General features: G+C 49.3%; 2 protein-coding genes across 2 annotated transcripts in view; one reads left to right on the top strand and one right to left on the bottom strand.

Annotated features, from left to right (window-relative positions):
* LOC147709814 (uncharacterized) overlaps positions 1-27,703 on the bottom strand; it is an 85,444-nt gene that overhangs the window by 15,421 nt on the left and 42,320 nt on the right. The window lies entirely within an intron of this gene.
* The window catches only part of LOC147709815 (uncharacterized), a 1,100,435-nt gene continuing 1,076,173 nt past the window's right edge, over positions 3,442-27,703 (top strand). Inside the window, 1 exon segment of the mRNA XM_086926112.1 lies at positions 3,442-4,902. Within this exon segment, the coding sequence (XP_086782238.1) occupies positions 3,442-4,902 (1,461 nt within the window).

Raw genomic sequence — 27,703 nt, forward strand, 5'->3', positions numbered from 1 at the left:
TGGCCGCACCCCTTCCGATACCCCCTCATTGTGCACTTTCAACAGAAAGGGCCATGAGTCAAGGCTGGATTATATAATGTTAGATATTACATTGTGGCCAAAAGTCCTTGACTTTAGGGTGCTACCAAGGTCGGATAGCGACCACAATGCTCTCCGTCTGGAGATCCAGCATCCTCTGCCCCCAGCGGGCTCGCCCGCTAATGCCTGCGGAGAGGATCAGGGGGATATGCTCCTCACCACAAACAGGCGGCGGGTTAAATGGGGAAAGTTCCTCAGCACAGAAGATGCCATAAATAAGCTATACGGTCTGGCACTCCCCAGGTTCAAGGAGGTGGATGCGCTCATAAATGAACCAAGATCCTCGGATTATAATGAGAAATTAGCCAGCATTCACCAGGGACTAGTAAGGGACCTTGCAGAGGTGTTCCATCCGGTGGTACAAATCCGAAGGAAAAAGACTCGTGCCCCCACTTGGTACACTTCCTCCTGTAGGGCAATTAAATCCGAGCTAATTGCTACAATCAAGGAGGGCTCTAATAAGGGTAAGGTTCGAGACCTCAGGAGGGAGTACAAAGCAGCAATGGCCAATGCAAGGGCAGAGTGGGACTGGAATCACTGGCATGACCTGTCTGAAGCACTAAAAGTTAGAGACTCTAGGAAATTCTGGGCCCTGGTAAACAATGGGACGGGGGAACTTAAAACAGCAGTCGAACCTAACATCGCCCCCTCGCTTTGGGAGGCCCATTTCGGGGCACTCTACCAAGACACTACTTTATGGCCAGACGGAGTGGTGGCAGTGTCCACAAGTACTTCGGATACGGCCTTGGAATTCTCTCTAGGGGAGGTGGTGTCTGCTCTGGAGCGCTTAGCGCTGGGAAAGGTGCCGGGGCTGGATAAACTACCGGGGGATCTCTTTAGGCATCACCCAGACATCTGGGGTCCGTACCTCCTTATTCTTTTTAACGCCATCTTAGGAGGTATGGCGGTCCCCGGCTCTTGGCTGGGGGCAGAGATTCTACCGATCTATAAGAAAGGGTCTCCTCTGCTCCCGGCCAATTACAGGCCGATTAGCCTGATAGATGTACCCCAAAAGCTCTTTGCGCGCCTTATTCCCAACCATCTGTTGGATTGGGTGGAGGACAACGATATTATGAGCCCCCTGCAGGCTGGCTTTAGAAAGAACACGTCGACCATGGATCAGATTTTCCGCCTCGTCCTCCTTTACTGGAAGACGGTGAGGTTAGAGGGGGGAATGCTGTACATGGTCTTCGTGGATCTGAGGTCAGCCTTTGACCTAGTCCCGCGCAGGAAATTGTGGGAGGTCTTGGAAAAGTTAGGAGTACCCCCCCAGCTACTCAGCATTATAAGCAGGCTGCATGAAAACAACTATGCGCAGGTGAGGTGTGGGAGGGATGGCAAGCTTTCGTCCAGGTTTCCAGTCCGTCGAGGGGTCAGGCAGGGCTGTGTCTTGGCACCGACCCTGTTTTGTCTTTTCATTAACAGCGTTATACTACACCTAGATAACGTGAAGGACAATGACGCCCCACTTTTGGCAGGCAGGAGGGTCCCGGCAATCATGTTTGCTGACGATACCCTCCTGCTTTCCAAATCCCCCATGGGGATCCAGAGGATCCTGAACGGATTTGGTCTCTTCTGTCACCAACACGGGTTGGAGGTGAACACAGAGAAGACCAAGTTCATGATTTTCAATCCTCCTAACAAAGCCAGACCCAACCCCACCCTGGGTACCGTTAGCCTTGAGAGGGTTTCTACTTTCATATATCTGGGGGTAACACTTCAGGAAAATCTAGCATGGGACCGCCAGATAGCTAGATCAAGGGTTAAACTGTCCCAGCTATCGGGTGCAATCTTGAAGGTGGCAAATACTTCCACCTTTAAGCCCTTAAGCCCGGCCCTTGAAACATATAGGACTCAAGCTAAGGCAGCGGCCATGTACGGCAGTGAGCTTTGGGGGTATAAAGCAGGCAAAGACTTGGCAGGAGTGGAAAACAGCTTTTTAAGGCGCCTACTAGGTCTTCCGCAAGGCACGCCACTTTTGCCACTAAGATTAGATATGGGTCTTCCCTCTATTGCGGAAGAGCTTGTGTCAAAGCCAGTGAAGTTCTGGCACCGGCTATGGCCCACTGACGAACTACACCATTACAGACAGGACCTCATCAATGTCATGAGCCTGAACCTCAACAGCAAAATCCCCTGGCTCGCTTTCGTAAAGAATGAACTGCTCAGTATGAACTTGTCAGAGCTATGGGACGATCCTGCTCGAGGTTGCCAAAGGATCTCACGCAAAGCCCTGACCCAAATTTACAAGGACAAGAGCCTTTCATTTATGGTAAATGTTCACAATAGCGGCACCCTTACTGCGCGATTTATGGAATCCAAAAATTCTTATGCCTTTGAACCTTTTATGGATTTTATTTTTCCTGTACTGGCGAGGAAATTGTTTGTGCAATGGAGGCTTGGCACACTCCCTACCAAAACTTTTACTTGTAAATGGACTGCGAGCGAGCGCTGACTAAACAGCGTGGGTGTGATTTTTAACATTAGCGTCCTATGGACTTTTTAACAGTGGTGTAATACTGTATTTTTAAAAACTTGCCCTTATCTGTAAACTCCCTCTGTTTACCTCATCACTCCCGCCCCGGTCCGCCGCGTCCTCTGTGGGCGTTTGCTGCGGAGGGTGGAGGAGGAGCCCAGCACTTCCGGGCTAGGTCGGAGAGTTCAGCGCTCTAGCTCCGCTGTACCGGTGAGCTTAAATACCGCTATCTAGCACACTCGCGTGGTGGAGAAGAGTCTGGCCGGTGGCAGTGGTCGACTCTCTCCGCTCACGCTGGGAAACTGGTGTGTGTGTGACACTGCGAGCGAGCGCTGACTAAACAGCGTGGGTGTGATTTTTAACATTAGCGTCCTATGGACTTTTTAACAGTGGTGTAATACTGTATTTTTAAAAACTTGCCCTTATCTGTAAACTCCCTCTGTTTACCTCATCACTCCCGCCCCGGTCCGCCGCGTCCTCTGTGGGCGTTTGCTGCGGAGGGTGGAGGAGGAGCCCAGCACTTCCGGGCTAGGTCGGAGAGTTCAGCGCTCTAGCTTCCCCTAGGTCGACTACAAATGTGTGTAGGTCCGCGTCCGCGCAGCGGACGCGTGCAGCGGGCGCGCCGGAAGCGCGCCGAAGTCGAGCCAAAGTCCAGCCCGTCTGCGCCCGTCCGCGACAGGACGGGGCGAGGGGCTAAGGACTCTGGCCACTTTACTGCCCCCAGGATACAATATGATAGTAGGGAGCTGCTAGCTCTCTGTCCCGAGGTTGCCCCTCAATGCCTACACACCTCGGATGTTCTATCCCTACGGGACTGTTCATGGTGCTCTTTCAAGCCCTATTCCACGGCTGGGAAGGCGCAGGGCAATCGGCAGATTAAGGCGGGTATGGTCAACTGTCGCTCGCTCAGTAAGCATAGCACTCAAATCTATCATCTACTTGAGGATGAAGATTATGACATCATGTTCTTCACTGAGACGTGGCTTGGAGGCTCATCTGACCCTGATGTCATAGAATCCCTGCCCATTGGCTTTTCTTTGGCTAGATTGGATAGGAATGGTAGGGGGGGTGGGATTGCTATTGCCACCAGACTGCCTTTTCAATGCTCCCTAACACCCCTCACCATTAACAATGCTGAAGCTGGTGCTTTTAACATCACCATGGGACCCCAAACCTCTCTCTCAGGCATTTTGGTTTATAGACCGCCTGGTAGGATGTTTGAGTTTAGCTCCAGCCTCATGGAGGCTTCTACTCATCTAGCCATCAGGAAAAGGAGTTTCCTCGTGCTCGGTGACATGAACGCTCATTTCAATGACCCTACGGATATGGATGCTAAGGACATCTGCTCCAATCTCCATTCCCTTCAGCTTGAACTCATTAACCAGGACCCTACGCATAGATTAGGTAACCTTTTAGACCCTATCTTTGGTCACCGATCTGAGGTACAACCTCTGACTCCGATTCCAGTCCCTTGGTCGGATCACTTTGTGATTCCGTTCCGGATTGAGATTTCAGAGGCGGAGTCTAAGAGAGATTCTGAGCAGAGGTATCAGCGACGGAAATGGAAAAACTTTTCGCAGTCCACCTTCAGTGAACTAATTACAGCAGATGGCCCTTTAGAAGGGACGGATTGTGAAATAGCCCATCACGAGCTTCATAACCGCATTTTAGGTGCACTGGATAAAACGGCCCCTATGCGTACTGAGAGTAATACGAAGAAGGTGAGGAAAACGGCCCCTTGGTTTACTCCGGAACTTCAGCTTGCGAAATCTGTCTGCAAGCAGTTGGAACGTGAGTGGCGAGTCAAATTTTGCCCAAAGATTAAAACGGATTACAAGAAAAAACAAAAAGAATATTATAAGGCTATTAGGGTCTCTAAAGCCACACATTACAAACAGCGTATTGTGGAGGCTGAAAACTCCTCGAAGGAACTTTTTAAAATTTATAAAGAGATCTCGGTAGCATCTAACAATAGTGGGCCGTCCGCAGACTCGGTGGAAACCTGCAACAATATTGCCCACTACTTTGCAGGCAAAATTTCTAACATCTATGCCAGCTTTACGGGGAATTTGATCAATGACCCTGATCTTGCCTGCAGCTGGGTGGCAGAATCATCTGATTCTGAATTACCCACCTTCTATGTCCCTGCTGCAGAAACACTTGGTGCTATATGCAAAAAAGTTAAATCTGGCTCCCCCCGTGATCCGGCCCCCCCCAAAATACTTAATGCCAGTCTGGATGCGCTAGAGCCGCTGTTCAGATATGTTATCCAGCTGTCTTTCTCTTCGGCCACTCTGCCGGGCGACTGGAAGAAAGCCATAGTTTTACCTATAAAAAAAAAACCTAATGTAAGTCAGGATATAATGGAAAATCTCCGCCCAATATCCCTTCTTCCTTACTTAGCTAAAGTGACGGAAAAATTGGTAAATACTCAGCTCATGGAATATCTAGAGTCTAACAACATGTTCCATGGCTCTCAGTCTGGCTTTCGCAAGAACTACTCCACTGAGACTGCCCTGCTGAGAGCAACCGAAACTCTACGGTTGGGTGCTGATGAGGGGAACACCATGGCACTTATCATGCTAGACCTCAGCGCCGCGTTCGACACCGTAGCACACTCCACCTTGCTGCGGTGTCTGAGCAGCGCCGGGGTTACAAAGGCTGCATGGAGATGGCTCAAGGATTTCCTCTTGGGCCGCAGTTTCCAGGTTCAGAGAGGTGTGTTCCTCTCTGACAGTGTGGCCTTGGAACAGGGGGTGCCTCAGGGCTCTGCCCTGAGCCCCACCCTGTTTAACCTGTATATGGCTCCACTGGCAGCGGTTGTTCAGTCATACGGCATAGATCTTGTATCCTATGCCGATGACACGCAGCTGCTCATCTCCCTGTCTCAGTCACCGAAACTAGCAGCGGCGAACTTTAAAACCTGCATGCAGGAACTTGCTGGATGGATGAATCAGCACTGCCTTAAGCTCAATGGGGCTAAAACGGAGGTGTTGGTGATAGGGGGAGATGGGGCAAGCTGGTCTCATGAATGGTGGCCGCCCTGCCTTGGCTCCCTGCCCATCCCTTGCAATGAGGCCAAGAACCTGGGGGTCTGGGTGGACCCTAAACTCTCGTTTGAGAGCCACGTGGACAAGGTGGTGGGGAAATGCTTCGGGGTTATGAAGACCCTGAATCGCACTTTGGACCTTCTGCCTCTGGAGGCCAGACGTATTATGATCCAAGCCCTGGTCACCTCTCGCATGGATTATGCGAATGTGCTGCTATTAGGCACTACGGAGAGAAACTTGAGGAGACTTCAAGTGCTGCAAAATACGGCGGCCCGTTTAGCCCTCAGGCTCCCTAAAAGAACAGCGTCCAAGCCTACATTGGCTGCCCTCCATTGGCTGCCTGTAAGGAAAAGAATCCTTTTTAAAGCCCTCCTTTTCTGTTATAGAATAACCTATGCAGAAGCGCCTGGGTATCTGAAGGATCTGGCCATCCCCTATCGCCCCCAAAGAGCACTTCGTTCGGCGGGCAAGGGTCTTCTGAAAGTTCCTCTTATTAGAAAGGCCAGGATGGGAGGCCGCTCTTTTAGGGTGCTGGCCACTACCCAGTGGAATAGCCTTCCACTTGGGATTAGAATGGCTAAAAATGAAACCATGTTCCGAAAAATGTTGAAAACACATCTGTTTGCCAAGGAGGGATAGTTGGCTCCTCCTCCTGTATGACTCTTTCTCCACAGCGCGGGGACACGCCGTGATGGCGTCACCAGGCGCTTTAGAAATGCCTTTATTATTATTATTATTATTATTATTAAAGGGGGTGACAAATTGTGTCCATGCTGCAACACCCATGAGGAAGATGACCTCCATATCATGTTTATATGCCCTGCCTATCACAGACCCAGGAAATATTGGATAGCGCCGCTCTGTAGAAACCTGGGGTTCAGGAAGTACATACAGGCATACAGAGTTATGAAAACTAGTACTCTGGGCCACATTGTGTTTGCCATATCCAAATTCCTAATGGCAGTATGGATAATAAGAAAGAAAATAGTCCTTTGAATCATGGTACTGGGCTGCACCCTCTATTCCTCGCTGGTCGAGAAGAGATTATTCTATAATGTATTTAATATTGTATTTTAAATGTATGTATTGTATTTTATTGCATCTTTTATGGTCTATATGGCCGAAATAAAGAATTTTTGGATTGGATTGGATTGGCATGTGTGCCAAAGGTGGTGACACATGCAATCTTGTTAAGATTGGGTTTCTCTTTTGTCTTGAGAAGGTCTTCCCTGGGGCAGTGCCAGGTGCGTTTGAGAGACTTTTATACAAGTTTATTGGGGTACCCTCTTGTGACTAGTTTGGTCCTTAGTATCTTCACCTCTCGCATGTAGTCTGTTTTAAGGGTGCAATTGCGGCATATCCTAAGGAATGGGCCAAAGAGCAGTCCATCCCTTAGTGCTAGTGGATGTTGACTTTGGTATGAAAGGAGGGTGTTCTTTTCAGTGGGTTTCCTATGGAGGGAAGCGTATAGTCTCCCTTTGTCATGATTGATGTTTAAATCAAGGAATGCGATAGTGGATTTATGTGCTGTGGATGTAAATGTGAGATGGGTCTGTAAATTAATTACTATGAGGTGGCAACTACTACTAGCAGTGCTCTGGCACCAGCATGGGAGCAGTTTTTGCGCCAAATCTTGCAAATACCTATATGAACTATGCGGAGCAAACATTTGCTCTCAACATTGACAATGTGTACCGCTCTAACATTAAATGTTGGAAGCGGTACATAGAAGACATCTTTCTGATTTGGACAGGAAGTGAGACAGACTTTGACAATTTTGTCACGTACCTCAACACCATCCAGAACCATCTCACATTTACATCCATAGTACATAAATCCACCATTGCATTCCTTGATTTAAATATCAATCATAACAAACTAAGACAAGACGGTACTAAGGAGGCACAAACAAGCCTGTTAACAAATCAGAAGTCAGCATGTACGAAGAACATTGACACAAGCCAATGACAAATATGGGCAGGGTTTGGCTTCTATTCTCGAATACAGCATGCCTCGCAGAGCAGCGCATGAGCTGCCCAAGCTCGACCTAAAAAGGCAGACCTCCTTTTCTCTGTTTAAACTGCACCTGCAATGGTGCTCTTTGACCTGCCTTTCATCTTGGCTGGTGGCTCTGGCAGCAGGCATCATGTCACAACTCAACTGTAATAAGTTATTACGTCTAATTGTGGCCAAACGCAATAAGAAAACAACAGATCTACTCTACTGTAATAATGTATAGATTCCAGATGAGACGTCACAGTGCCCCCTGCAACATACAGTAGAGAATATGAAAGGGAGGTCACTGGACAGAAATGTCGCTGCCGCCTAAAGAAAGTGAGACTTGATATATCCCTCTCTCTTTCTTCAGATCTTTTTCCTCTGGAAATTCTTCTTCAATAGCTGATAAGGATGCACTTATTGAAACACATTTACTTACTGCACTGCTTGAGTTGCTATACGGCAACATGAATATATCTTGGCGTTACCAGACATCATATACACGGTTTCTATACTTAAGCTACATAACATTTTGGCTACAAGTGAAAAACAACTGATTGTTAATACTAAAGATCTCAAGCTTTTTCATTAACTAGATGCCACACAAGTTTAAAAAAGCACTGAGGGAAAGAAAATGGAGTGCATGACCAAGAACTGTAACATAAATAAAATATCCCTACCATATGTAAACAGTATATTGCAACTCACTGGGAGGTTCATCACTTTATCTCGCAATATCCTTTTAAAGTAAACCAGGGGGTAGTTCACAAAGTATTGACACATTTCGAAATATATCAGCAAATGTGTTCTATTATTGTCTGTTGCAAATTCCTTTACCACAATAAGTATTTCTGCCTTCTACATGATACAGTTGTGTTCGGCACCCAAAGAGATGAATGCCTCATATTAACACAAGCAAAAAAACAGTTAATGGACAGAATGCAGAACAATGTCATATATTCACCCCAGTACAGAGATCTGGGCCTAAATCCATCGTTTCTTTGCACTCCACACCACCCCAGTTCAGACATGGCCATATGCAAATCAGCCTTGACCCTGTGCCTCATGGGGAAACCGGTCCTAGGATGCTTGATTCCGGTCCAGGAAAGACATGGCTTGGCAGTTCGGGCTGGACTGTTCCCATGAGGCACAGGGTTAAGGCTGATTTGCATATGGACATGTCTTAACTGGGGTCGTGTGGAGTGAAAAAAAAAGCGATGGATTTAGGCCCAGATCTCTGTACTGGGGTGAATGTATGACATTGTTCTGCATTCTGCCCATCAACTGTGCATTTGTCATATTAATAAAAGCCATACCACAGAATGCTTGAATCACATAGTGTTTAAAAAAACCACAGATAGGAATTCCTTATAAAGAAAGCTGATTGACTCCAAGAGGAAGCTTCAGATCTTGAGGTAAAACAAATGGAAGTTCAATCAATCAACAAATATTGTATAGCGCGCTACTCACCCGTAAGGGTCTCAAAGCGCTGGGGGGGGGTCGCTACAGCTCGAACAGCCAGGTCTTGAGTTGTTTCCTGAAGGAGAGATGGTCCAGGGGCAGCCGTAAGTGAGTGGGGAGGGAGTTCCTTGTCTTGGCTGCCAGGTAGGAGAAGGATCTTCCTCCGACGTTGGATTTCCGAAATCGTGGGACGGAGGCGAGTGCGAGGTTGGCGGATCGGAGCTGGCGGGTGGTTGTGTAGAATGTGAGGCGGCTGTTGAGGTACTTCGGGCCCATATCGTGGAGAGCCTTGTGTGCGTGGGTGAGGAGTCTGAACGTGATCCTCTTGTTGACGGGGAGTCAGTGAAGGTCTTTCAGGTGGGCAGAGATGTGGCTGCGGCGAGGGATGTCCAGGATGAGTCGTGCTGAGGTGTTCTGAATGCGCTGGACTCTTTTCTGGAGTTTGGCTGTGGTTCCAGCATAGAGGGTGTTCCCGTAGTCCAGACGGCTGGTGACGAGGGCCTGGGTGACCGTCTTCCTGGTTTCGGTGTGGATCCATCGGAAGATCTTTCGGAGCATGCGCAGGGTGTTGAAGCAGGATGATGAGACGGCGTTCACTTGCTTGGTCATCGTGAGGAAGGAGTCCAGGATGAAGCCCAGGTTGCGTGCGTGGTCCGTTGGTTTGGGTGCGATGCCCAGGGCAGGGGGCCACCAGGAGTCATCCCAGGTGGAGGGAGATGGTCCGAGGATGAGGACTTCCGTCTTGTCTGAGTTCAGTTTCAGACTGCTGATCTTCATCCATTCTGCGACGTCTCTCATTCCTTCATGGAGGTTGGCTTTGGAGGTGGCGGGGTTGTTGGTGAGGGAGAGGATCAGCTGGGTGTCGTCGGCGTAGGAGATGATGTTGATGTTGTGTTGGCGGGCGATGGCTGCGAGAGACATTGAAGAGGTTGGGGCTGAGTGAGGATCCTTGCGGGAGGCCGCAGATGACTTCGGTGGCCGCGGATCGGAATGGGGGGAGGCGGACTCTCTGGGTTCTTCCGGCGAGGAACGAGATGATCCACACCAGTGCCGCTCTTTGGATTCCGGTGTTGCTGAGGCGTTGTATCAGGGTGCGGTGGCATACGGTGTTGGAAGGCTGCTGAGAGGTCCAGGAGGATGAGGGCAGCCGTTTCCCCGTTGTCGAGCAGGGACCTGATGTCGTCGGTGGCTGCGATGAGAGCGGTCTCGGTGCTGTGGTTTGCTCGGAAGCCGGACTGTGAGAGGTCGAGGGATTCGTTGGTCTCGAGGAAGGCGGAGAGTTGTCTGTTGGCGGTCTTCTCAATGACTTTGGCTGAAAAGGGGAGGAGCGAGATGGGGCGGATGTTCTTCAGGTCTGTGGGGTCCGCAGTGGGTTTCTTCAGGAGGGCGCTCAGCTCGGCATGTTTCCAGCTCTCCAGGAAGGTGGCGGATGCGAAGGAGCTGTTGATGATGTTCCGGAGTTGGGGTGCGATGATGGAGTCGGCTTTGTTGAAGATGTGGTGTGGGCAGGGGTCGGTAGGGGAGCCGGAGTGGATGGTGTTCATCATGCGGGTGGTGCCTTCGGTGCTGACAGGGGTCCAGGTGCAGATGGTGGTGGTGGGGGGCGCTGGTTCGGTGGTTGGGAGCGTGGTTTGTGCGCCGAAGCTGTTGTGTATGTCGGCGATCTTGCGGTGGAAGAACGAGGCGAGAGAGTCGCAGAGGTCTTGCGAGGGATTGATGTCGGTGTTGCAGGCGCTGGGGTTGAAGAGCTCTTTAATGATGCTGAAGAGCTCCTTGCTGTTGTGGGTGTTGTTGTCCAGTCGTTCTTTGAATGCTGTCTTCTTGGTGGTGCGGATCAGCTGGTGGTGCTTGCGGGTGGCGTTCTTGAGGGGGGTCATGTGTTCTGCTGTCTGGTCGTGGCGCCAGGCTTTCTCGAGGGTGCGGCAGGTTTTCTTGGAGTTTTTGAGGTCATTGGTAAACCACGAGGCTTTCCTGCTGCCAGGTCTGCTGGGAGGGTGCTTCAGTGGTGCGAGTTCGTTGGCGCAGTCAGTGAGCCACTGTGTAAGGTTGCGGGCTGCTTCGTCGGGGTCCGTCGTGTTGGTGGGCGGGTTCTGGCTGAGGGTGGTGGCGAGCTGGTCGGCGGTGATCTTGGTCCAGCTTCTGCGGGGAACCTGTTGCGGGTGGTGGTGGGTTGTAGTTCTCCTGAAGTTGAAGTGGACGCAGCTGTGGTCTGTCCATTGTAGTCCGGTGGAGTGGCTGAAGGAGATGTGCTTGCTGGAGGAGAAGATGGGGTCAAGCGTGTGGCCGGCGTAGTGGGTGGGGGTGCTCACCAGTTGCTTGAGTCCGAGGTTGGCGAGGTTGTCCAGCAGGGCGGTGGTGTTGCAGTCCTTGTTCTCCAGGTGGAAGTTGAGGTCCCCTAGGAGGATATTGTCTGTGGAGGTGAGGGCGTGTGGACTGACGAAGTCTGCGATGGCTTCGCTGAATTGTGTGCATGGTCCCGGGGGTCTGTTGATGAGGGTGCCTCTGAGGGTGGTCTTGGGGTCTGTGTGGATCTGGAAGTGAAGGTGTTTGGTGGCGGTGAGGGTGTCGTCGGAGTTGGTCGTGATGCGGATGGTGTTTCTGAGGACGATGGCGATGCCTCCTCTGAGTTGGTTGACGTGGTCCCTCCGGGTGATCTTGTAGCCATCCGGGATGGCCATGGCGATGTTGGGGGCTGAGGAGGCGTTCATCCAGGTTTCCGTGAGGAAGGCGAAGTCTGGTGATGTAGTGTCGAGGGGGTTCCAGAGTTCCACGGCGTGCCTGTGGACGGAGCGGGTGTTGAGCAGGATGCACTTGAGGTGGTGGTTGCTGGTGCTCGGCTTGGCGGGTGCAGTGCAGGTCCGGAGGCAGGTGAATTGGAAGGCTTGGCAGGTGAAGGGTTCGTGTGTGCGCCTCGGGTGGCTTGGTAGCAGGCGGCGTTGAGTGCATGGAGGGTGGCGGTGTCGTAAGTTCGTCGAGTGCGTTGGCATAGTAGAGGACCAGGGGTCCTGGCGCTGAGCATGGTCTCTGCGCACAATCGGCGCGCCCGCTGCGCGTACGCACGGGCTCCATTTGAGGCGAAGTGGGAGGGAGGAGCAGCTGGGAGGTGGGAGGGGGGCGGCCAATGGGGTCACAGAATACAAAGGGGGCGGGGCCGCGAGGGAGCAGCGGCGGGGAGCGGGGGGGTGTCACACCAGGGGTACAATATTGACAAAAAACGCAAAAACTACTGACAGAAGAAAACACTAAAATGCAATACAATTATGAAATGGCAAAGATGAGGGCAACAGCGGGAGGAAAAAACGAGCAGCAGCGAGGGGGCACCGAGGTCAGGGACGAAACTGTGGCGCTGGGGCCGAGACGCGCCTACAGCTGGTGGGCCGTGCAGCATGGGGGTGTCCTGGGGTCAGGTCACACTCGCCTACGCCGTGCGGGCTCCATTTGAGGCCAAGTGGGAGGGAGGAGCAGCTGGGAGGCGGGAGCGGGCGGCCAATGGGGTCACAGAATACAAAGGGGTCGGGGTTATTAATGTAAGCAGGGGCAATTGCAGATGTGCCTGGTGGTCTATACACCCAAGTAAATAAATAAATACATCTGCAGCTCTCCCAGAATAAGGCTTGTTTTTATAGTTGCTCCTACTTATTTGCAAGACTGTTTTCCTGCCAGTGAGAGGCTGATTGCACAAATGTGTTAAGAAGGTGCTGTAATTAGCACACGCACACATGCAAATGCCATGGGGAAATCGGTCCTCATAGCATGCTAGTCCTCACAGTGGTGTGTGTCTTGTTTTGGCAGTGGTTACCAACACTGGGAGGAGCTACCAGTGTATGTGAAAAAATAAAACAGACACACACTAAAAATACTTCGATTTTGAAATGTACTGATTTATGCAAAGAAGAGGAATCAAAAATGACCCAGAAGAATGGACAAGGATGTCAACTAGCAGCATCTCAGTCTGGCAGAATGAGTGACGTGCCTTGGAATTCCTGCCACGGATGCCTGAGTCTAATGACAACGAACAGATGCCCCTCTGACCCACATATGAATGTGAGGAGAGGCTACCCGCAGAGCAACATGCGACAGACAGGGAACCCATCACTCGAAGCTCTGTGTAAACATAGATCTGAGTGACGCTGCAGGAATGCGCCACAGCAGACGCTCAATCTCCAACAAAATATCCCCACCCCAGTTCTTTTAATTCTTGATTTTTAATATAATATTGCCCAATTCATCAGATGCGTGCCAGGTTTCCCACAATGTACACCAAGCCAAACATAACAGCATTTAGACCAGAAGCAACACAGAGTAGCCTGTCCACATGTTGACAGAGTGCACACTATACGTCTCCCTGCTACAATTCGGTTAATAAAAAATGAGACAATTGTTTCCTCTGGAAAAGAAATAGCGCAGAGAATGAAAGCAGAAAAATAACTGCAGAGATAAACCCTGGCGATTCCAGAGATACGTAGTTAATTAGGCTCCATTATAGCTATGAACCAAAAAGGAAGTACCACGGAGATGAGTCCGTCTTTACACGCCAGGCCCAGGCAGCAGTGACAGCATGCGGCCCCCTCTGACTTCACGCAACTGACAGGCAAGAGAAACTACACCCCCCCTCCCTTCAAGCAAACGCACACAAGAAAAGGAAAATAAAGCTGGAGCAGACAACATCTATTTTATGTGAAAGTGGGACAGTAAATCATATTTTAATAAAATTAAAATAAAACACAATCACTGTATTTGTATTCTGATTTATATAGTGCTGGGTCTTGGTGATAGGCGCTCCTTAACAGATTTGCAATACTAAATGTAACAGTAAACAGAATACGGCGTCACCAATAACCCCGATGGGTTATTGTATTGTAATTGTATTGTATTGTATTGTAAGGGGTGCTTATAGAGCACACTGACACCATGGGTTTCCTGGCGCTGGTAGGATGCAGAGGGGACAGGGGGACTTAGCTAGATTGGGGGAAGAGCCAGGTTTTTAAGGATTTACGAAAAAGAATAAGAGAATTGGAGGTTTTGAGAGAAAGAGGAAAAGAGTTCCAAAGTTTGGGGGCCTGGTATGCAAATCTCCGGCCTCCGGATCTGCAAAGTTTAAAAGAGGGGATGATCAAGAAGTGGAGGTGGGAAGATCTCAGGTTACGAGATGGGCAGTAGGGCCTGATGAGTGATTTCAGGAAGGCGGGACAGGGCCCAGCTAGCGACTTGAAGGTGAGGCAGCCGATCTTAAAGGCCGCCCTCGAAGTGACAGGGAGCCAGTGCAGTTTGGAAAGGAGGGGCCTGGCGGATTGCCACTTTGAGATCACAAGGGCCAGTCTCGCCGCTTGATTTTGAACAGCTTGCAGTCTGGCCAAAGATGTTTTAGGCAGACCGTGATAGATAGCGTTCGAAAAATCTAAGCGGGAGAGGACGAGGGCCATGATGACTTGCAGGAGGGCGTCAGGTGTAAGGAGGTAAGCCACTTTCCTGATCCTGTGCAGCTGGTAAATGCAGGAGGAGACCACCGTCCCCACCTGGGGCCCAAGGGATAGACCGGAGTCAATGGTGACCCCGAGACTCTTCACCGAGGCGACGGGGGTGGGAGAGGGGCCAAGTTCTGCCGGCCAGAAGTGCGGCCCCGAGAAGGTGGCACTCCTACCGGGAAGGAGGAGCTCCGTCTTACCGGGGTTCAATTTTAGCTTGTTTTGGCCCATCCACTGGAGAATGTGGGACATAGCTGCCTGGAAGTTGGGAATAGCAGAAGGGGAGTTGAGAGAAAAGATGAGTTGCAGGTCGTCCGCGTAGTTGAAAACGGTGACGTCCCACTGCCTCAGAGAGAAAAGAAGGGGTCGAAGATAGAGATTAAAAAGAAGAGGGGATAAGGAGGAGCCCTGGGGGATCCCACAGGGCGAGTGCTCCCTGGGAGCCCTAAAGGTGCCCAGGCTAAGGGTCTGAGACCTCCCAGTCAGGAAGGATTTGACCCAAGCCAGCGCCAGGCCTTGGATGCCAGCCTGCTCGACGCGGTGGAGGAGGATGTTATGATCCACCGTGTCGAAGGCGGCTGACAGGTCTAATAATACCAAGGCCTGGGGGGTACCCTTGTCTCTCAGGGCGTCCAGCACGGCCAAGATCACTGTCTCCGTAGAGTGGCCGGGTCTGAAGCCGGCCTGGTTAGCCTCGAGAAAGTTGGAGCTCTCGATAAACTGGGAGAGACAGGCGGTGACGTGGGCTTCCAGGATTTTAGAAAAGAAGGGCAAGAGGGAGATGGGGCGGTAGTTCGCCGGGACGGCGGTGTCAGCCCCAGGTTTCTTCAAAAGAGGCACCAGCACGGCCTCCTTGAAGGAGCTGGGCACCGTACCGGAAGAAAGAGAAGAGTTCAGCAGGGGGAGAATGCAGTCGGGTAAAGAATGGCAGATGTCCCGGAGTATGGAAGGGGGACAGCAGTCGTCAGGAGATCCAGACTTAGTGCGGGAGGCCAGAGTGGCCAGAGATGTAGGATCTAGAAGAGGGAATTGTGTGAGCGAAAGGGTGTTGTGGGGGGGCAGACAGATCCAGCGCCAGGGGGAGTGACTGGAATGGTGTCCTTGATCAATACAATTTTCTGAATAAAAAAGGTGCTAAGTGTGTTACAAGCTTCCTGTGTGGGGGCCTGAGTTGGAAGCGTCCTGGGATCGGAGGTAAATTCGTTGAGGACTTTGAAAATTTCTTTGGATTTAGAGGGGGCTGATTTTTTCTGAAGCATAGGCTTTTTTGGCTGCGGAGATGGCAAGTTTATACCTATTGCGAGCGGCCACATAGGCATCTCTACTTGATGAGCAGTAGTCTCTCCTCCACTTGCGCTCGAGTTGACGGAGTTCCAATTGGAGGGTTTTAAGTTGGGGGGTGAACCATTTGTGGGAATTGCTGTGTCGGGATCGGGGGAACTTGGTTAGGGGGCAAAGATATCGCTGGCTGTCATAAACCAGTCAGCAATATGTCAATAGAGCTCATTGGTACCGATGTCATTAGGAAGCAAGGGGCGGGTTTGGGACAGGTGAGACAACAATTTGGGGGAATCGAAAGCCCTCCACTTACGGGCAATGCCTCCCTACCAATAGTGTTCCCCACTTTCCCTTACCCTCTCCCCCATCAAGCCCCTACATGTTGAAACAAGCACCCAGTCCCTTTAAAGTTCTTTAAACTATGGCTCCAGTGTGATCTTGAACATATGTTAATAACCATCTTGCTGCTGACATCAACCTCGGATAAAAAGAGAGCAATGGAGTGCAGCATTGGAGTGCAGCAATGGAGTGCAGCAATGGAGTGCAGCAATGGACAACTGCAGCAATGGACAGCAGCAATGGACCGCAGCAATGGACCGCAGCAATGGACCGCAGCAATGGGGTGCAGCAATGGAGTGCAGCAGTGGAGGGCAGCAAAGGAAGGCAGCAATGGACAGCAGCAATGGAGCGCAGCAATGGACTGCAGCAACGGACCATAGCAATGGAGCGCAGCAATGGAGCGTACCAATGGACCGCAGCAATGGAGCGCAGCTATGGACTGCAGCAATGGAGTGCAGCAATAGACCGCAGCAATGGACCGCAGCTATGGAGTGCAGCAATGGAGTGCAGCAATGGACCGCAAAAATGGACCGCCGAAATGGACCGCAGCAGTAGACCGCAGCAATGGAGTGCAGCAATGGACCGCAGCAATGGAGTGCAGCAATGGAGTGCAGCAATGGAGTGCAGCAATGGAGCGCAGCAATGGACCGCAGCAATGGGGTGCAGCAATGGAGCGCAGCAATGTAGTGCAGCAATGTAGCGCAGCAATGTAGCGCAGCAATGTAGCGCAGCAATGGAGTGCAGCAATGGAGTGCAGCAATGGAGCGCAGCAATGGAGTGCTGCAGTGGGGCACAGCAATGGACCGCAGCAACGGAGTGCAGCAACGGAGCGCAGCAATGGAGCGCAGCAATGGACCGCAGCAATGGAGTACAGCAATGGAGTGCAGCAATGGAGTGCAGCAATGGAGTGCAGCAATGGATGACTGCAGCAATGGACGACTGCAGCAATGGAGTGCAGCAATGGAGCGCAGCAATGGACCGCAGCAATGGGGTGCAGCAATGGGGTGCAGCAATGGAGCGCCGCAATGGAGTGCAGCAATGGAGCGCAGCAATGTAGCGCAGCAATGGAGTGCAGCAATGGAGTGCAGCAATGGAGTGCAGCAATGGAGCGCAGCAATGGAGCGCAGCAATGGAGCGCAGCAATGGAGTGCTGCAGTGGGGCACAGCAATGGACCGCAGCAACGGAGTGCAGCAACGGAGCGCAGCAATGGAGCGCAGCAATGGACCCCAGCAATGGACTGCAGCAATGGAGTACAGCAATGGAGTGCAGCAATGGACTGCAGCAACGGACCATAGCAATGGAGCGCAGCAATGGAGCGTACCAATGGACCGCAGCAATGGAGCGCAGCTATGGACTGCAGCAATGGAGTGCAGCAATAGACCGCAGCAATGGACCGCAGCTATGGAGTGCAGCAATGGAGTGCAGCAATGGACCGCAAAAATGGACCGCCGAAATGGACCGCAGCAGTAGACCGCAGCAATGGAGTGCAGCAATGGACCGCAGCAATGGAGTGCAGCAATGGAGTGCAGCAATGGAGCGCAGCAATGGACCGCAGCAATGGGGTGCAGCAATGGAGCGCAGCAATGGAGCGCCGCAATGGAGTGCAGCAATGGAGCGCAGCAATGTAGCGCAGCAATGGAGTGCAGCAATGGAGTGCAGCAATGGAGTGCAGCAATGGAGCGCAGCAATGGAGCGCAGCAATGGAGTGCTGCAGTGGGGCACAGCAATGGACCGCAGCAACGGAGTGCAGCAACGGAGCGCAGCAATGGAGCGCAGCAATGGACCCCAGCAATGGACTGCAGCAATGGAGTACAGCAATGGAGTGCAGCAATGGAGTGCAGCAATGGATGACTGCAGCAATGGACGACTGCAGCAATGGAGTGCAGCAATGGAGCGCAGCAATGGAGCGCAGCAATGGGGTGCAGCAATGGGGTGCAGCAATGGAGCGCCGCAATGGAGTGCAGCAATGGAGCGCAGCAATGTAGCGCAGCAATGGAGTGCAGCAATGGAGTGCAGCAATGGAGTGCAGCAATGGAGCGCAGCAATGGAGCGCAGCAATGGAGCGCAGCAATGGAGTGCTGCAGTGGGGCACAGCAATGGACCGCAGCAACGGAGTGCAGCAACGGAGTGCAGCAATGGAGCGCAGCAATGGACCGCAGCAATGGACTGCAGCAATGGAGTACAGCAATGGAGTGCAGCAATGGAGTGCAGCAATGGATGACTGCAGCAATGGACGACTGCAGCAATGGAGTACAGCAATGGAGTGCAGCAATGGACCGCAGCAATGGGCTGTAGCAATGGAGTGCGGCACTTGACCACAGAAATGGAGTGCAGCAATGGAGTGCAGCAATGGACTGCAGCAATGGACCGCAGAAATGGAGTGCAGCAATGGACCGCAGCAATGGACCGCAGCAATGGAGCGCAGCAATGGAGCGCAGCAATGGACCGCAGCAATGGAGTGCAGCAAAGGAGTGCCTCAATGGACGACTGCAGCAATGGAGTGCCGCAATGTACCGCAGCAATGGAGTGCAGCAATGGAATGCAGCAATGGACCGCAGCAATGGACTCTCTGCAGGAGGCCCATCAACACACTGAGCTATCCATATAAAATAGAGTCCTGTAATATGCTGGCAGACTCTCTGCAGGAGGCGCATTAACCCACTGAACTATCCGTATAAAATACCTCCCTGTAATATGCTGGCAGACTCTCTACAGGAGGCGCATTATCCCACTGAGCTAGCCATATAAAATACAGTCCTGTAATATGCTGACAGACTCTCTGCAGGAGGCGCATCAACCCACTGAGCTAACAATATAAAATACAGTCCTGTAATATGCTGACAGACTCTCTGCAGGAGGCGCATTAACCCACTGAGCTCTCCATATAAAATCCAGTCCTGTCCAGTCCAGGCTGGGTTTAGACCTGCGCATTCCACAGAAGCAGTCATCCTTTCTGTGATGGACGAATTGCGCAGGGGAGCCGACTCCAACACCTGTCAGGCTTTGGTCCTCCTGGACCTGTCGTCTGCCTTTGACACGGTCGACCATGACATTTTGGTCGACCGTGTCAGAGAGGCTGGCATCCAGGGCACCGCCCTGGACTGGGTTCGGTCCTTCCTGACCCAACGCCATCAAGCTGTCAGGCTGTCCCAGTTTTCTGCTACTCAAGTCGAGTTGACTTGCGGTGTCCCACAGGGCTCTTCTTTATCCCCCCTCCTTTTTAATTTATACTTGGCCCCGTTAATCCGCTCCCTCCGCAGATTTAATGTCTCCGCGTTCAACTACGCGGACGACATTCAACTGGTTTTCACCATTGACTCCGGGGATGAATCTATCACCACCTTTCAAAACACCCTCTGCTTCATCAGCGATTGGATGGGCACAAACCATCTGAAGCTCAACCCCGACAAGACCGAGCTAGTTCTTGTCGGGGGACCCTCCAATCCCTGGCATTCTTCCTTTTGGTCTGCCAGTCTTGGCAGCCCCCCCTGCCCCGTCAACTCAGCTAAAAGCCTGGGAGTAGTCATAAGCAACGACCTTTCTATGACGCCCCAGATAAGCGCTGTAGTTTCCTCAAGCCACTTCCAACTCAGGAAAATACGCAAAATCTCTCGCCTACTTACCACCGACGCCCTTATTCTGGCTCTGCTTGCGCTAGTCATGTCTAGGCTTGACTACGCAAATGCATTATACGTAGGCATTCCTGCATACCAACTTAGGAGACTCCAGTTGATCCAAAATCAGGCTGCTCGCCTGATTTACCATCAACCCAGAGATCAACATGTTCGACCCCTCCTAAAAAGGCTCCACTGGCTTCCGGTATCTGCCCGCTGCAAATTTAAGCTTGGTTGCATCATCTCCAAATCCCTTACAGGCCACAGCCCCCTTTTCATTTCTTCCCTGCTTCACCCGTATGTTCCCCCCGTATCCTTTGGTCATCTCAAATGGCCCTGCTATCAGTCCCTAGATTCAAGCGGAAGAAACACGGTGGCCTCAGGTTTCCATTTTTAGCCCCGTCGTTTTGGAACTCCTTACCCCTTTCTCTTAGGTTGTCTTCCCCCTACTCAAGGTTTAGATCTTCCCTTAAAACGTACCTCTTCACTGAGGCGTATAATTAGCTGTTATCTACTGTTATGTTATTTCCTGTCTCTCCTCCCTGCTCCCTCTGTATAGCGCCAAGGAACCTAAAGGTGTTAGTGCGCTCAAAAAGTTCATTTAACGTAACATAACGTAATATGCTGGCAGATCCTAGTCAGGAGGCGCATTAACCCACTGAACTATCCATATAAAATACTGTCCTGTAATACGCTTACAGACTCTTTACCGGAGGCACATTAACCTACTGAGCTATCCATATAAAATACAGTCCTGTAATATGCTGACAGACTCTACAGGAGGCACATTAACCCACTGAGCTATCTGTATAAAATACAGTCCTGTAATATGCTGGCAGATCCTAGTCAGGAGGCGCATTAACCCAATGAACTATCCATATAAAATACAGTCTTGTAATATGCTGGAAGACTCTCTGCAGGAGGAACAATAACCCACCGAACTATCCGTATAAAATACAGCCCTGTGATATGCTGGCAGACTCTCTGCAGGAGACGCATTAACCCAGGAACAAGCTGTATAAAATACAGCCCTGTAATATGCTGGCAGATCCTAGTCAGGAGGCGAATTAACCCACTGAACTATCCATATTAAATACAGTCTTGTAATATGCTGGAAGACTCTCTGCAGGAGGTACATTAACCCACCGAACTATCCGTATAAAATACAGCCCTGTGATATGCATGGTAGACTCTCTGCAGGAGGCGCATTAATCCACGAACAAGCTGTATAAAATACAGCCCTGTAATATGCTGGCAGACTCTCTGCAAGAGGCGAATTAACCCACCGAGCTATCCATATAAAATACAGTCCTGTAATATGATGGCAGACTCTCTGCAGGAGGCGCATCAACACACTGAGCTATCCATATAAAATAGAGACCTATAATTTGCTGGCAGACTCTCTGCAGGAGGCGCATCAACACACCGAACTATCCGTAAAAAATACAGCACAGTAATATGCTGACAGACTCTCTGCAAGAGGCATATTAATCCCCTGAGCTATCCATATACAATACAGTTCTGTAATAGGCTGACAGACACTCTGTGCAGGAGGTGCATTAACCCACTTAACTATCCATATAAAATACAGTCCTGTAATATGCTGACAGACTCCTTAAAGGAGGCGCATTAACCTACTGAGCTATCCATAAAAAATACAGTCCTGTAATATGCTGGCAGACTCTTTACAGGAGGCGCATTAACCTACTGAGCTATCCATATAAAATACAGTACTGTAATATGCTGACAGACACTCTGCAGGAGGCGCATTCACCCACTGAGCTATCCATATAAAATACAGTGCTGTAATATGCTGGAAGACTCTCTGCAGGAGGCAAATTAACCCACCGAGCTATCCATATAAAATACAGTACTGTAATATGCTGACAGACACTCTGCAGGAGGCGCATTCACCCACTGAGCTATCCATATAAAATACAGTCCTGTAATATGATGGCAGATTCTCTGCAGGAGGCGCATCAACTCACTGAGCTATCCGTATAAAATACAGTCCTGTAATATGATGGCAGACTCTCTGCAGGAGGCGCATTAACCCACAAACTAGCTATATAAAATACAGCCCTGTAATATGCTGGCAGACTCTCTGCAGGATCCGTATAAAATACCTCCCTGTAATATGCTGGAAGACTCTCTACTGGAGGCGCATTAACCCGCTGAACTATCCGTATAAAATACCTCCCTGTAATATGCTGGCAGACTCTCTGCAGGAGGTGCATTATCCCACTGAGCTAACCATATACAATACAGTCCTGTAATATGCTGGCAGACCCTAGGCAGGAGGCAAATTAACCCACTGAACTATCCATGTAAAATACAGCCCTGTGATATGCTGGTAGACGCTCTGCAGGAGGCGCATTAACCCACGAACAAGCTGTATAAAATACAGCCCTGTAATATGCTGGCAGACTCTCTGCAGGAGGCGCATTAACCCACGAACAAGCTGTATAAAATACAGTCCTGTAATATGATGGCAGACTCTCTGCAGGAGGCGCATCAACCCACTGAGCTATCCATATAAAATAGAGACCTATAATTTGCTGGCAGACTCTCTGCAGGAGGCGCATCAACACACCAAACTATCCGTATAAAATACAGCCCTGTGATATGCTGGCAGACTCGCTGCAGGAGGCACATTAACCCACTGAACTATCCATATAAAATAATGTCCTGTAAAACGCTGACAGACTCTTTACAGGAGGCGCATTAACCTACTGAGCTATCCATATAAAATACTGTCCTGTAATACGCTTACAGACTCTTTACAGGAGGTGCATTAACCTACTGAGCTATCCATATAAAATACAGCCCTGTGATATGCTGACAGACTCTCTGTGCAAGAGGCGCATTAACCCACTGAGCTATCCATATAAAATACTGTCCTGTAATATGCTGACAGACTCTGCAGGAGGCACATTAACCCACTGAGCTACCCATATAAAATACAGTCCTGTAATATGCAGCAGACTCTCTGCAGGAGGCGCATTAACCACTGAGCTATCCATATAAAATACAGTCCTGTAATATGCTGGCGGACCCTAGGCAGGAGGCGCATTAACCCAATGAACTATCCATTTAAAGTACAGTCTTATAATATGCTGGAAGACTCTCTGCAGGAGGTACATTAACCCACCGAACTATCCGTATAAAATACAGCCCTGTGATATGCTGGCAGATTCTCTGCAGGAGGCGAATTAACCCACCGAGCTATCCATTAAAAACTACAGTGCTGTAATATGATGGCAGACTCTCTGCAGGAGGCGCATCAACCTACTGAGCTATCCATATAAAATACAGTACTGTAATATGGTGGCAGACTCTCTGCAGGAGGCGCATTAACCCACTGAACTATCCGTATAAAATACCTCCCTGTAATAGGCTGGCAGACTCTTTCCAGGAGGCGTATTAACCCACTGTACTATCTGTATAAAATACCTCCCTGTAATTTGCTGACAGACTCTCTGCAGGAGGCGCATTAACCCCCTGAGCTATCCATATAAAATACAGTCCTGTAATAGGCTGACAGACACTGTGCAGGAGGCGCATTAACCCACTGAGCTATCCGTATAAAATACAGTCCTGTAATATGCTGACAGATTCCTTACTGGAGGCGCATTAACCTACTGAGCTATCCATATAAAATACAGTCCTGTAATATGCTGGCAGACTCTTTACAGGAGGCGCATTAACCTACTGAGCTATCCATATAAAATACAGTACTGTAATATGCTGACAGACTCTCTGCAGGAGGCGCATTCACCCACTGACCTATCCATATAAAATACAGTCCTGTAATATGCTGGCAGACTCTCTGCAAGAGGCGCATTAACCCACTTAACTATCCGTATAAAATACCTCCCTGTAATATGCCGGCAGACTGTCTGCAGCAGGCACATTAACCCACTGAGCTACCCATATAAAATACAGTCCTGTAATATGCAGCAGACTCTTTGCAGGAGGCGCATTAACCCACTGAGCTATCCATATAAAATACAGTCCTGTAATATGCTGGCGGACCCTAGGCAGGAGGCGCATTAACCCAATGAACTATCCATTTAAAATACAGTCTTATAATATGCTGGAAGACTCTCTGCAGGAGGTACATTAGCCCACCGAACTATCCGTATAAAATACAGCCCTGTGATATGCTGCCAGACTCTCTGCAGGAGGCGAATTAACCCACCGAGCTATCCATAAAAAACTACAGTGCTGTAATATGATGGCAGACTCTCTGCAGGAGGCGCATCAACCCACTGAGCTATCCATATAAAATACAGTACTGTAATATGCTGGCAGACTCTCTGCAGGAGGCGCATTAACCCACTGAACTATCCGTATAAAATACCTCCCTGTAATAGGCTGGCAGACTCTTTCCAGGAGGCGTATTAACCCACTGTACTATCTGTATAAAATACCTCCCTGTAATTTGCTGACAGACTCTCTGCAGGAGGAGCATTAACCCCCTGAGCTATCCATATAAAATACAGTCCTGTAATAGGCTGACAGACACTGTGCAGGAGGCGCATTAACCCACTGAGCTATCCGTATAAAATACAGTCCTGTAATATGCTGACAGACTCTTTACAGGAGGCGCATTAACCTACTGAGCTATCCATATAAAATACAGTACTGTAATATGCTGACAGACTCTCTGCAGGAGGCGCATTCACCCACTGACCTATCCATATAAAATACAGTCCTGTAATATGCTGACAGACTCTCTGCAGGAGGCGAATTAACCCACCGAGCTATCCATATAAAATATCTCCCTGTAATATGCTGGCAGACTCTCTGCAGGAGGCGCATTAACCCACTGAACTATCCGTATAAAAGACCTCCCTGTAATATTTCGGCAGACTGTCTGCAGCAGGCACATTAACCAACTGAGCTATCCATATAGAATACAGTCCTGTAATATGCTGACAGTCTCTCTGCAGGAGGCGCATTAACCCACTGAGCTCTCCATATAAAATACAGTCCTGTAATATGCTGGCAGACTCTCTGCAGGAGGAGCATTAACCTACTGAGCTATCAGTATAAAATACAGCCCTGTAATGTGCTGGCAGACTCTTTGCAGGAGGCGCATTAACCCACCGAGCTATTCATATAAAATACAGCCCTGTAATATGCTGGCAGACCCTAGGCAGGAGCCGAATTAACCCACTGAACTATCCACATAAAATACAGTCTTGTAATATGCTGGCAGACTCTCTGCAGGAGGTACATTAACCCATTGAGCTATCCATAAAAAATACAGTCCTGTAATAAGATGGCAGACTCTCTGCAGGAGGCGCATTAACCTACTGAACTATCCATATAAAATAGAGTCCTATAATATGCTGGAAGACTCTCTGCAGGAGGCGCATCAACACACCGAACTATCCGTATAAAATACAGCCCTGTGATATGCTGGCGGACTCTCTGCAGGAGGCGCATTAACCCATGAACTAGCTGTATAAAATACAGCCCTGTAATATGCTGGCAGACTCTCTGCAGGAGGCGCATTAACCCACTGAACTATCTGTATGAAATACAGTCCTGGAATATGCTGGCAGACTCTCTGCAGGAGGCGCATTAACCCACTGAACTATCCGTATAAAATACCTCCCTGTAATATGCTGGCAGACTCTCTGCAGGAGGCGATTTATCCCACTGAGCTAGCCATATAAAATACAGTTGTGTAATATGCTGACAGACTCTCTGCAGGAGGCACATTAACCTGTAGTGTAGTTCCTATATTCCCAATAGGCTCTGCGCATTGGAATAATATATTCAGCAGTGTAGACGTAGGACTGAGGTCGACTATGTCTCTACTGACTATATTAGACTTACGTTTTGCCAGCTAGCTCAAAGGTCACTAGAAACTTTCTCGAATAAACGAGGAGGAGTTTAACCTCCCTGGATAGACAAGAAGGGATTAGCTTCTGACAACCATATAACATGACAACTTTGCTCACTCAGAATAAGAGTGTATCTCTAGAGTCGTGTGAAAACAATAGACAGCTATTTCACTCAGTCAATTGTGCGTACTTAGTTTTACCAGAGTGCAGAGAAAAGAGAGACGGGCGTTTTCAATAAAAGGTATAATTTATTGAGCAGTCTTCCTTCTCATTCAAGAGAAATGAATTGCCACAATTGCAATACTTAATGTAAAGTAAAGTGCGTACAGTAAAAGGTGTATTATGAAATAATACTGTAAAAGCATTGATATGGTTTCTTAGCCTGGAGAAAAAGACAGCGTCTTTCTCAGCGCGTCAAAGAGGAGGGGCAGCGTGCGTGGGCTTCTCGCATCTGCTGGGCTTTCTGCAGGGGGACAGCTGTTCTGCTCCTGTATTCACCACCACCGCTGTGTTTGCTTAAGGCAACGTTGGTATTATTTATACCTGAAAAGTGCTGAGTTTGACGTACGTTTTTAGACATAAGACGTCAATAAAGATGTCACTAAGAACTGGCCGTTCTTACAGTGCTCGCAGGAGTTCTACGACAAATCAAAACAAAAGCAAATGGGGATTTCCCAGGTTGCTGGAGGTTTGGTGTGTTTAGAGAACTCGTTGTGCTTTCTAGGAGTCCGGGGAAGTAGCCTTGCTTAATGTGACTGCATGGGCTACAACTAGATATGGATATAATTCTTATGCCATTATAGGGATATTATTGATTATAACCGTACAAAGGCATAAAATAGGAATATCGATTTAGGTTCCTAGGTAAAAACACAATACCCACTCCACGATCAAATGTCCATCATTACTAAAACTAAGCAATAGTAAACATTTAAAGGTGCATGTGTATTCCAACCCACCCCAAAATAAATTTTTTGCATTCCAAATGGTGTATGCCAAATACACGAAAATGATTATTGGTACTGTACGCTTATTAAGCAGTGTAATCATTCAGGTAAAAAGGATGCATATATATGTTAGCTGAACTATTTGCGAAAATTACACATGAAATGGCTCTTAATACAGAAAAGAAGGTTGAGACCATTCCATCGCATATAAATACAGTTGCTGTAAATGTGCTAGAGGCTGAGGTAATATATTGTCTCTAGAGTTACTAAAAATAGAAGCTCTGTTTTTTAAGAATAGTTCTACTTTAAGCAGAGTACATGTGCCAGAAAAAAGGTAAATATTTTGGAAGTTGGAAAAAAATAATTTCGCTTTCAGGGGAAAAAATAGTTCCAAACGTGTTCAGTAGCTTTTGTTTATCAAAGTTGAAGGCCGAATTCAGAGTTCAGAGGAACGCTGTGTGCTCGTTGCTTAAAAAGTTATTTTCTCTGTTCAGGGGAGAACATCATTTCAGACAGATGTGCAAAAAAGCAGTCTACAGCTTCAGGTGAAAGTTTGACTTAGTTTGAAAATGCCTCAACAGTGCAGTCGTGAGAATGATTGCTGTCATCGATGTCAGGATCAGCAATGCTCACAGAAGGTCGTACCTGGGTGATGTTGCTCTCATCTCGTAATTCACTGCCACCTAATCGTAGTGGTGAAGTCTCAACGAATGCCGTCATCAGAATTGGTAACCGCTGGGGGCAACACGATGCATGAGCCGTTACAGGACTTAGCAAAGTATCGAAATCCATTGGTACTGCTGATTGTAGTGTAAGACAGGTGTCCAACACGCATTCTTCTCCGCATAGCATACATTGAAGCACAGGTAAGATGCAATTTTGCCAGATTGGTCTGAATGAAAGAAACCAGGTCATATTCAGATCTCTTAGCGGGGCTAATCCAAGGACTTTAGTTATGCGGTCCCGATAGCGTATAGCTAGGATCGCTTCTTCCATCGTTGCTGGAGTCTTGTCTGCGACTTGGCTTGCCATATGGGAGCAGAAGGATCAAAAATAAAATTCCTGCTACGAGTCCCAAAAGTAGTGGTAGACCGCCAAAGACTGAATGGACAAAATTGGGAAAGATGCCCAGAACTGT

The sequence above is a fragment of the Lissotriton vulgaris genome, chromosome 6 (genome assembly GCF_964263255.1).
Source record: "Lissotriton vulgaris chromosome 6, aLisVul1.2, whole genome shotgun sequence".
Taxonomy (NCBI): Eukaryota; Metazoa; Chordata; class Amphibia; order Caudata; family Salamandridae; genus Lissotriton; species Lissotriton vulgaris.